Below are 11,937 nucleotides of genomic sequence, written 5' to 3' on the forward strand. Positions count from 1 at the left end.
GGGGGGGGTGGTGTGGGGGGAGGGGGTTGGTTGGGGGAACCATCATTCATCCTTACGTAAGGGGAACTTTGTCCGTTCAATCATAGGATTTTTTTTTTTTCAAGACTGATGCTGAAAGCCGAAGGAGAAGGAATGGGTGAACGTTGGGGTGGGTGAAATTGAGGTAGAGAGATGCTTGGAATTTACTATCACTCTTCTGCATTCAGCCTATATATTTGCAATAATTCCTTTATCTTTTTCCTTTTTTATTGATGCTCTACTGCTTTTGGGACTTTACATCTCTTTCTCCCCTCCTCGTTTTTAATTACTTAGATTACTTTTTCTTTTCACTTATAACCTATTAAATTGTTTTTAATTTTTTTTTTGTTCAAAACATGCTTTTTCTAATCTAATTGGCTTTGTCCTTTTATTATTATTATTTGGTTTAAATATTGTTTTGTTAGTTGAAACTCAAATTCCTTCTTGGATCTCGTTTCGTTATTTTTCTATTTTATTTATTTATTTATTGAATTAGTATTGAGTCACTTAAATATGTTATTTATTTATTTGTTTTTTTTTTTTGGGTCTCATCCATCATTAATGTTATTGTTTATTTATTTATTTATTTATTTTATCTCATCCATCGTCACAAGTTTAGTAATCTAATTTTTTTTATCGGTATTGGATTGGTATCGGTCTCAATTGATATTAATTTGGATCGGTATTGAATTTAATGTTACATTCTCCGTTAGGATTGTGGTACATGGTTTTAGAGATTAAAAAAATTGATAAAAATATCGGATGTGTATTGTTCTCAATCAATACCGATACGAACCACTTAGTCCTTCTACATTGAAAAAAGATTTAAATTTATGGGAACTCGTCACCCTCAAATGGAGGAATGGGACCCATGTAAAGTATTGATTTTCATTCCCAATCAATTTAAAAAAAGTTTCTTAGGTTACAAGTATTTAAAAAGAGTAAGGGAGAAAGAGATATAAAAATCTAAAAGTAGGAGAGTATTAGAAAAAAAGTGAAATATAGAGAAGTTTTAGTAAATATAGCTGGAAGTGCAGGGGAGTAATAGTAAATTTCCCTTCATTTTTAGTGTTTGAAGATTAGGTATTTCACTCCAAGTGTCTCTTGTCGTTTCTTTCCTCTTGTCCCATCGTTCAGTGCCATCCGTCATCACCATAGCAAACCTTATAAGATGTGTAGCGTACTTATAGAAATGCCATTCTGTGATGAGTGGGGGACGTCAGGCACAGTCGATCCATAGGAATTGGAAGGGTCCATATAGAGGAATGCTGCCCTGTTGGATTTAAGGGTATCAAATTGGAATCGAAACTGAAAATTGAATTCAGTTCTAGACCGAATACCCTGAATCGAAACAAATCGATTATAATATGTATATTTTTTGGATCTGAAATGAGTGTTTATAATTTGGTTTGGTTTAGATCTGATTTTATGTCAAGAATCAGTTCTAATCTGAATCGAACTGAATAACTTGATGTATTTTTTTCTCTTTTTAAAAACTAAATATTTGACATAATTTAATAGAAATCTGATGTAATTAATTACATAAATTGTCTTATAGAGTTATAGTTATACTCAAAGTTTAAAACCCTCTTTTGTTGAAGACCAACAACTTAGTGAATGAGCATTTGTATTTTGTCTTCTGCATAGCAAAACTGTATTTAAAACTAGATATTGGAACAAAAAAAGAATCTTATACAAAATCAGAATAGGAACTAGACCCGTACCAAAACTAGATAGGTTCGGTATGGGTATCGATATTTAGAACTGAGATGGGACCTGGTCCGGTTCTGGATTACATTAACACTCCCTAGAACTGAAATCAGAATTGGACTAGATATCTGGTTCCGAACCGATTGACATCTTTAGTTGGAGTAGGTTAGGGGTGCCAAAACCTAGCTTGAACAGATAAAACCCATCGAAAAATCCAGATTGAACCAAATCGATTCTTATTGGATTGGTCTTGGATTGGGGTATGTTATCAAATCGAACTGATGAATATCAAATCAAATGAAATCGATAGAAAAAAAAAAAGTGATTATGAAGTTATAAATAGGTGAATTGATTATCTTTTTTTTATAATATTAGTGTGAATATATAAATATATATATATATATATATTTTTTTTTTGTAAGGGTTATTGTTACAAATCAATGAATGTGAGGTTATGAACAAATTGATTTGTAAATTCTAGCAATGCTTCCATTGATCTCCTTGTTCACTATACAAAATTATTTGGGTATTTAAATGAATAATTGGATAGTAGGGTTCATTTTGTGATTTCAATATTAGTTACTTCTTATTAATTAGTTATCTTTCCCTTACAAAGATAAGTCATGATTTTGTCACAAAATTAAAGTATTTTCTTCAAATTTGATCTCCCTCATTAGTAGGCTGAAATTGGGTCAAACCGATCGATTGATACCCCTAGCGTAGGTATACAACAATGGGCGAGCCGGCAATCAGGATTATCTTTTGGGTAGGGGTAGTACGGCCTTCCCACACCCGCTGCATTTAAATGTGTATTTGTGTAGGCGGGTAGCATTTTCCTCCCTTTAGTCATTTAGAATTAGTGGAGGAAAAAGGTGGTTTTTTTTTTTTGAGTCAGAAAAGAAACTCTGAGTTTTTGATTATTTTGTGAGAAAAAAAAATATTGATTTGATTGTTATGATTATAAATGTTTCTAATTTCTTTTTTAAACTGAATTCTCTTCCTTTTACGTCCCGTCCCGTCCCTTGGGGCAAGATGAATCTTGTTCAATTCCTGTCCTTTGGAGCCAGATGGAGCCTATGGGAATCCTTAAAAACAGAGGAAGCCACCTATGGTATGTGCCATATGGTAGATATATGCCTCAAAATTTGATTTGGAGGAATAATGGAGTTGGTAGTCTAGTGGTGAAAATGTCCTCAACCCATCACCGCTCAAGTTGATTGGTGTGAATTTGAATTTTGACATGCCCACTATCACCCATTGGTTCTACGGAAGCCTCGTTTACCGTACCTAGGATGATGGATTCTTTAACGGAATAGATTTAAATTTTCTTAGTCCCTTCCCATCCTTCTACATGGAAGGATAGGATCACGGTAGATGGTGGCATGCATATAACTCTTGACACCAGCTCTTTTGCTATAAAGGTAACAATGAGAGAGAGAGAGAGAGAGAGAGAGAGAGAGAGAGAGAGAGAGAGAGAGAGGACTTAAAAATTCCAATGGAAATTGAAGGGAAAAGAAAAACAGAGAGTAGGCCTCAGATTATTATTGTCATCATGGACAGAGAATCCGTCCATCAAACAATGTGATATCATCGTCACTTGCCTGCCTCTCTATCTCTGTCTCTGTCTCTCTCTCTCTCTCTCTCTAAACCACATGCACAAAACCTTCATCAAGTTTCATTCTTATTCACAATCCCTACTCCTTAAGGCTTGGCTTTATACTAGTTTGGTTATGCTGTGTCTTGTTGAGGACTCAACCCTAATCTTATTTGCAATCCCTTCCTAAGAAAGGATCTCAAAGGAAACGATTTCCTTAAAAGGTAAAGCAAAGAGAGTCCACATAGCTACATGACCGCAACCCTCACTCTAGCTCCAATTGGCCCTTTGATCCCTTCCTAAGCAAGGGTCACAAAGAGAATCGATTTCTTTACAAAGTTAAAGAAAACCACGAAGCAAAGCGAGTCCAACTAGCTACATGCCCCACAACTCTCACTTTAACTCCAATTAGCCCTTCTCTTGCCTTCCTTTATTCTTCATTCTATATCTGTTTACCAAAAATACCTTGATTAGTGCAATAATATTCAATATTGAACGAATCCAGATCCTCTTCCCATATACTTCTTTAAGCGACATGTGTCCAAGTCACAATCGGCAACCCCCTCTTCTGCACAAGCACAGGGGCCAATGGAAACGCGTAGAAAAACATCATCAGTGGTGAAATTTCTATTTTTCATGGGGGGCAGGGCAGTCACTTTTCCCTCCCACGTGTTTAGGCATAGGGTTTACGCTTCCTTTCGGGATTCTTTTTCCCTTTTTCTAAATTCCAAAAAAAAAAAAATCTTACACGGGGCACCTGTGACTTGGAGGTCTCGAGAAATTGTAGTGGCCATAGGATAACTACGATAAGTGAGATTAGTTATTAGGGCTGGTCTAATAGAAATTGTAGTGGCCATAGGATAACTGGGTTAATTGAGATTAGTTATTAGGGCTCCGGTTTGCAAGAAATAAAGGGGAGTGAAATCAAATAAAAATGTAAGTATGTGTTATGTAATTAATAGTAAAACATTCCATACATGGTTATTAAATTTAGGGAAAAAATAAAGTTGCTAGTCGTGTGACCCTAGTATGAAATTATTGGCCCATCTCTGTGAAATAAAAATCTAAAGTTGCTAGTTGTGTGACCCTAGTATGAAATTATTGACCCACCTCTGTGAAATAAAAATCTCGTTGGTGTTGGTGTCCTTTTGCATGCTCTCATTGTCCCACACATAGATGCAGGGCCCACAAGGCTAGGCAACTATCTCTCGCCCGGTTGCCCCTAAATTGTATATATTTTATGACAAAATCTTTGGTTTTAAGATGAAAAAAGAGATTCCATTCGAACTTGAAGAATATGATTACCAATTTTAGTAGGAGTTTTACTTAGTAGCACAATCACAATTACAGATGCTTATATGTTCTTTTGTTCTTTTTAAAACTGATCTCATTTCCGTCGACTTCTTGTCCCTTGCAATCAAATAGGGGAAGCCTCATATAATATTTTGGAGACGACGGATACAGGCCTCAAAATTTGATTGGTGGCAGTGTGGCATATTGAGGTAATCCTAGGGGTGTCAATTAGTCAGTTCGGTTTGGTTTCAATCGGGTTGAATTGATTTCAGTCTAGGAATGAGGGAGACCAAAACCAATCCGTTAAGGAACTTTGGTTTTCGATCGGTTTCAGTTTCAGTTTGATTTGGTTTCGATTTATTTTGATTTTTCAATATCGGATTAATACCCGTTTGAATCGATTTATTATTGGGCTTAAACCATATTGAAATCTTACATACATAACTTATGGTGACAAGATTTGACCAAAAAAACAATTATGATTAAATCATGGTTTATCGCTGTAAGAGAATTAATATTGGAACCAATGGATTACAAATTACTAAGAAGATAACTAATATTGAAATCACAAAATGAACATTATTATCCCCAATTATTCATTTAACTATCCAACTAGCTTTATATAGTGAACAAGGAAATCTATGGAAGCATTGTTACAATTTACAAATCAATTTTTCTATTCATAACCTAATATTCAATGAGTTGTAATAATTCCTCTTGCAATAAAAATTTTTCTCACTAATATTATGAAAAATGGATGGTCAATTCATTAATTTATAATCTCATAATCATTTATTTTTTTGTGGGTTTCATTTGGTTTGGTTATTGATTGATTCGGTTTGGACCGGTTTCATGAAACCGAAAGACTGATCTCTAGGCCAACCCCGCCGGATCTATGCTGCCCTGATTTTTATCCGGCCATGAATGATTAAATGGAAAAAATAAGTTACCTCCAATCCAAGGATTTGATCAACAACAACAACCATGGATCAGAGATTCTTTAGGACAATTTACGTATTTAGGATCCCAATCCATGGAAGGAAGGATCATGCACAGAACACCCGTTCTTTTGCTCAGACACGGAGTAACAGATGCAGTTTGAGAGAGGAGAATCGAAGATAAATGAGCCATTGAGGGGAAAAAAAAACAGAAAAGACTTCAAAATGACACTTCAAATCCAATCCAAGGATTTGATAAACTGGGCTTGGAGATCGACGTTAACAGAACAGTTCGAGAGAGGAGAATGGAAGATTTAAAAAACAAAACAAAAAAAAAAAAAAAAAAAAAAAAAAAAAAAACAAAAAACAGAGAAGGCCTCAGATGATATTCATAGATTGTCATCACGGATAGAAAAATCCATCCATCAAACAATGTAGGCAATTTTCAGATATCATCATCATTGGTCTCTCTCTCTCTCTCTCTCTCTCTCTCTCTCTCTATCGCAATTTCGCACACAAGGTTCAGAGCTCGAAAGAAAACAAAACGACGTAATAACTAGAGAGCCCAAATCTCTAATCCTAATTCTGAACAAACACCTTCACCTTCACCTTCACCTTCACCTTCACCTTCATCAGGATCTGATTTTCCCTCTCTCTCTCATTGTTGAACGGGCTCTCTCGTCTACCTCTAGGCTTTGCTTTTATACTATTTTGGTTATGCCTCAGCACCAAACCTAACCCTAGCTCCGAGATCGGTGTTTTAATCACGGTTTTAAATCGCGGAATTGGGGGTGGAAGCGGTTAGTGTCGATCGGATCGGCTTGAATCGTTATGAAAAAACCCTAGAATCAGATGATCCAAGGAATATTTCAACGGTTGTGGTGTCTGGTTCGCCAATTCTTGAAACTCTGGTTTTAATGCCCTAACCCTAGTTTCCTTACAAGGATGAAACAAACCGGACAGATCCGGCCCCAATTCTTGAACCAGTGGTATTGACACCTCACAAGTCCAAACTGGCTAGAATTAAGACCATCCGAAACAAGGACAAGGAGATTTGGGAGGGGAGTGAGTAATGAGTTGAGACTTGAGAGACCCACAACAGTCACCACTACAAATTGGATTGGATCTGAACCAGTCCCAAAAGCCATAGAATTGGTTACTCCGAAACAGCTGGAATCGCAATCTGATACGGCCGATTCAATCCATTTCAACCTATCCATATTTTAAACCATGAGTAGAATAGAATGCATGAGAACATCAACAACATACAGGTGAAGATGTCAGACTCATTCAGTTTGCAATCTTCACATTTGAAACAGAAAACCCAGGCCACCACTCAAGACCCAGATTTCTCTTGAGATAATTCCCCTCCAACATATAATCTATCAGCCACCTCTACAAATTTACATAAAAATGGCTGCAACAGTAACACAAACACCATTTATCAGCAGGTCATCTATCTACTTCCCTTCGAAAAAAAAACCAAAATCTTCTTGCTAAGGAAGAAAAAGTATGCATTGGAATTGTTATACAGTGGAATTTTCTACTTCTCATTTCATTTCCTTTGTGTAATTTTATGTAACATATAGACCTATACAACAAGAAGCAACACTATAAAATAGGGTACAAAAGCGACCCGGAAGGTGGGCAGAGGTACCTGTTGACCAAAATGCTGGCGGAATTTGATCCCTGGGATTGGGAACGATGATGCCTGAAGTCCGATGCCACAAAGCAAGCTGGCATCCTCGCGTTCTGAAATTCTCATATAGAATATTTTCGCTGGTTGAATGTCTGTTCATATCTTACAAAACCATGGTCTTTCCAAGTACAAATAGAACCAGTGATAGCTCAATAAAGAAAATCGTGGTGATCAGCGTCCGATCCACTGTCCACCCAAAGATGGTGACTCCACCAGGGTTGGATTGCAAATACATTACTGCATTGCCAAGTATATCAATTAATTAAACATGACACAGATGTAGTGAGAAAAAGTAGAGATCAGCTTTATATCAAGAGAAAAGTACTAATCAAATAGAACAGAACAAGTGCTGCTGGTTGATTTAACTCATGACCAATCTTCTAGAATAAATACTTTCCTTATTTTTAATGTGCAATATCTAAAGCTGAATCACAGAAATAAAGCAATCTTTTCCCTTAATCTCAGCCAAACAACCTATATTCCTAGATACATTCTGTTTCTTTAGAAGTCCGAATCCTTAAAAGCTTTTGTCTACCAACGGCGAGCAACACATCCATTTTAACCCACATCTCAAATTGGTTGATCCAATAAGCACAAAGACTCCATTTTATAAGCCAAAGATATAGTCATTTCTATCGATATTACAAGACCAGGGAGCATGACTCAAGCATAACTAAAATAATAGTAAGTCCTTCAACTGGAGAAATTAAACTTTCAACTAATGTAAGAGAAGGGGAAATTCAATATTGTGTTATGAATTAGAAGTTGCGAGGCGAGATGACCAACAATAATTGAATACAATGCAAATTAGAAGTCCTAATTATCAAAATTTATGATTATCAATCAGTTCAAATTTTTAACAGCCAATGTTTCAAGTTCCAGAAAATTAGGTGGAGGGGGCCGGGGGGGGGGGGGGGGTGGTTCTAGCAGAAGAAAAGGCTAGCAGTTAACTGGAGATAAGAGTTGCAACATAATTTAGGTTGAACATTTTTGTATACATCTTCGGCAGAAAAGAAACATGTATGTATAATATACAGAATACAGCACAAGGAAAATATGAGTTCAACCTACCAAAAGCTTGTCTTTTGTGGTATGTGGACATGTAAGACGCGAATTGTGTATTTATGGTAAATTCAACAGAATCCAGAGACTCTAAATCACTTTCCGAGAAATTTAAAGGAATTGAGCCTACTGGATTTGAAGCCACCAAGTTTCCCGCACTATTTGAGACTCTCAATTGAGGAGCATCAGCAGAACAACAGGTTATTAAAGCATGCCACCGACATGCAACTGATGCAATGCCTTGAGCTCTGTGGGAAATCTTTGCAGCTCCATGCAAGCAGAAATATATGCCAACAACCTGAACAATTGATGAGACCTGCATACAGTAAAGCAAAGAAGAATAAGATTTGCAAATACAAGGATGCTGAACTCTACTGTTCAGAAATAAAGGAAATACTAGCTGTATCACGTAATGAACAAATTGTTTGTGTACATAGATCATGAAGATTGGATGACTGAGAATTATATCTAATATTCTTCCAAAAATTTATGTTAGAAACATGGAAAAACAAACAATAGAAATAATAGTAAAACAATAGAAAAATAATCCAGAAGAATGTCATTTCCCACAATTTTCTTTATTGAGGAGAATTTTATCATTAAATCCATGGAAGACTCCATCTGCATCCCTCATAAGGACCACAGATCACTGCCAATAGAACTTCACATTTCATCAGGACTATCTAAAATAGCAACCGGCATTGTGGAGCTTACCACAAGATCGCCACCATTGATGAAAGTATTGGTTCCTCTATATCCTGTGGTCTGGAAGAGGAATGCAAACTGACTTGCCGTCACAACCAAGAATACCAGTAGAAGATAAATCCGGAACCCATGACTTATTTTAGAGAGATAAAACCTCAGCCGAATGTGCTCCTTGATGAATAGTGAAAGATTGGGATCCCTTTCCAGAAGCTTTGCATAATCATCAAAGTGGATGACTTGCAAATTGCACACCAAATTGAACAAAACACAAGCAGAAAAAGATATTGTAGTCAAATATATCCATGAAAGAATCAAAGCTAACAAAATAGACGTAGTTTGCCACCAGGAGTCATGATGTACATATGTGGTGCGGACGACTTCACGTACAGTCTTTAGAATGAAGCACGGCAATATCCACAAAAGAAGCAACCGGAAGAAACCCTAGGAAATAATATATCAATATCAAAATTTTCTTAGTATGAACGATGGGCATGACATTGGATAACACATTGATGGGTTAGTCAATTACCAAGTCTAGCACAAAAATATGTATACCAAGCACTTGGAGGGTGGGATCAAGGTTTTAGCTACAAATGAAACTGAACTACAGAGAAGTAAACAACTAGGAAAGGACATTCTGTGAGGGGCAACATGCAAATCCTTCAAGCCTCACAGGAACAAGAATCCACTTGATTCTTTTTTCTTTTTCTTTTCTGTTAACCAAAGGTGTCCGGGCCGGCTTACGCGCACCTCGACTAATCCTCGGGGAGACTAGCACAGCAACCCACCGCCATGATCTCCACAATCCCCTTATTCCTTCAGAATGTAAAGCAATAGAAAAGTACATATATTTTGTATCTGATTGACACTAGAGGGAAGAAAAACAAATGGGACACAGAATTACAGAGCTATCAGAATTAAAAAGGGGATATTCTAAGGAGAATTCAAGCTTTGTAATCCTCGGGGAGACTAGCACAGCAACCCACCGCCATGATCTCCACAATCCCCTTATTCCAAACATAGGCCTTTCTTATAAAATTTCAGAATGTAAAGCAATAGAAAAGTACATATATTTTGTATTTGATTGACACTAGAGGGAAGAAAAACAAATGGGACACAGAATTACAGAGCTATCAGAATTAAAAAGGGGATATTCTGAGGAGAATTCAATCTTTGTAGACAGTAGGATTTATTCAAATGGAATCTGGATATCTCAAAATTTTCATCCCTACTCGATTAAATTTTCGCAAAAACAGAGAAATTTGGAAGTTTCCACTAAGTCAATTCAAAAGGAAGGGGAGAGAAGTGGGGATAATTTCTAACCTTGATCTTGTCAATATAATCCTTGCAAAATCGGAGCATATGGCCGTGATAACGATCAACAAAGAGGAATTCCCGAATCCCATACTTGCGGAGGTTGTGAGAAGTACAAGCCAGAGAAACTGCGGCAAGACAAGATTGAGCGACGATGGCATGGAGCTCGAAATTGAAGATCTGATAATTCTCGCAGCCGGAACAGTCGGAGACCTGGAGTATCAGTACAGGGACTGAAATACCCAGAAGAAGGAAAGTAGCCCAAGAGAGAAGAAAGCCCAGTAGAGAAGATTGGTGGAAGCCGAAGAAACAGAGGAAGGTTTCTAACCGTTGGAGGGCTTGATCAAGTTGGGTATCTTTTTCTTCTTCTTCTTGTGGTTGGTGGGATACCTCTAGATCAAGGAGAGGAGTTTGGACGGAGGGCTCTGGTGTTTCTAAACGAGGAGGTTCAGCCATTAAACAAGGATTGTGTTACTGTATAAAAATGAAAATGTCAGAAACAGAGAGAGCTCATAGGCTCCCGAAATACAAACAACAAAGAGAGAGAAAGGGAACCGCACCTGTAGATCGTCTGTAGTAGTAGAGTTGCCTCACCATTGCATCTCCACTGTCCCAAATCTCTATTTCTCCCTCTCACACTCTCTGGAAATCTGCATTGAAGGTAACGCAGAGGCAAAGATGATGATGGTGATGATGGTAAGCAAAGCTGACAACCGTGCAAAATTCTCTCCTTTTTTTCGGTCAAGAACTTTTTGTCTAGAAGCTTGCAGAGCACATGGCGTCATCGTTTCCTTGTGATAGTGGACGATAATTTCATCCTCCTGACGGTCATAGGGTATTTTTTTTCCATTGGTAACAGCTTAATCAGCAGTGGGGCCTACCTGATAAGGGTGGACGTGGCTTCTGTTGGGGTTACACAGTGAAACATGTGTGAACTTGGGATAGAATACAACGAGTCGCTTTTTAATGTTCAGTGTCCATTGACCCTGAAAGGACGACGGATGACGTTGGTACCCATCATGCATTCCCAATAATTCTTGTACGGTGTTTGATTCTTGAATTCCACTTAAATTTTTTTTATTTTCAATTAATTCTTATTTCTATCAAACTCCAAGTCTTGATCAAATGCAAGGACTTGATCCACACCCCCTATTATACATGTGTATATTTGATTTGTTTAGAAAATAGGTAATTTGGTATGTATAGAATAATTTTTCCTTAAATATCAAAACCGTATCATATCGAATAAGTTTTATTTTCTTGATATTAGTTCAGTACAATTTTAAATGATTGGTATTCGATTTTGATTCCAAATTGACGCTTTTACCCTCAAAATATTTTGCAAGTTAGATCTCAAAAAGTCACTTTTTAAGTGTTTCACCGATACTTAATAATTTAATATTGATATCGAATGCGATTGATATATGTCTAATATATATATATATATATATATATATATACTTTGGTGAAAGATATATGTCTAATATGATACCATGTTTTAGAATCATAATCAAAGGGTGGTTTCTCGACTAGAAATGGATGTTATGGATCCAACTAACATCTACTATTAATTTATACCATAATTTTTAGTAGTAATAATTCAT

At 36.7% G+C, this 11,937-nt stretch overlaps 1 protein-coding gene across 2 annotated transcripts; it reads right to left on the reverse strand.

Annotated features, from left to right (window-relative positions):
- Positions 1–6,819: 6,819 nt before the first annotated feature.
- Positions 6,820–11,145, reverse strand: LOC122078858. Of its 2 annotated transcripts, none has more exons than XM_042645033.1 (5): positions 10,894–11,142; positions 10,343–10,807; positions 9,029–9,460; positions 8,324–8,630; positions 6,820–7,489 (listed from the first exon to the last, which is right to left on the reverse strand). In XM_042645033.1, exons 2-5 carry the CDS (start codon positions 10,787–10,789, stop codon positions 7,356–7,358), a joined length of 1,320 nt encoding a protein of 439 aa, XP_042500967.1. In that variant the 5' UTR covers positions 10,790–10,807; positions 10,894–11,142; the 3' UTR covers positions 6,820–7,355. The 2 variants fall into 2 exon arrangements, with proteins under 2 accessions (XP_042500967.1, XP_042500968.1); XM_042645034.1 differs by having other exon boundaries at positions 7,322–7,489; positions 8,445–8,630; positions 10,894–11,145.
- Positions 11,146–11,937: the final 792 nt, after the last annotated feature.

This window comes from Macadamia integrifolia, chromosome 5 (genome assembly GCF_013358625.1).
Source record: "Macadamia integrifolia cultivar HAES 741 chromosome 5, SCU_Mint_v3, whole genome shotgun sequence".
Taxonomy (NCBI): domain Eukaryota; kingdom Viridiplantae; phylum Streptophyta; class Magnoliopsida; order Proteales; family Proteaceae; genus Macadamia; species Macadamia integrifolia.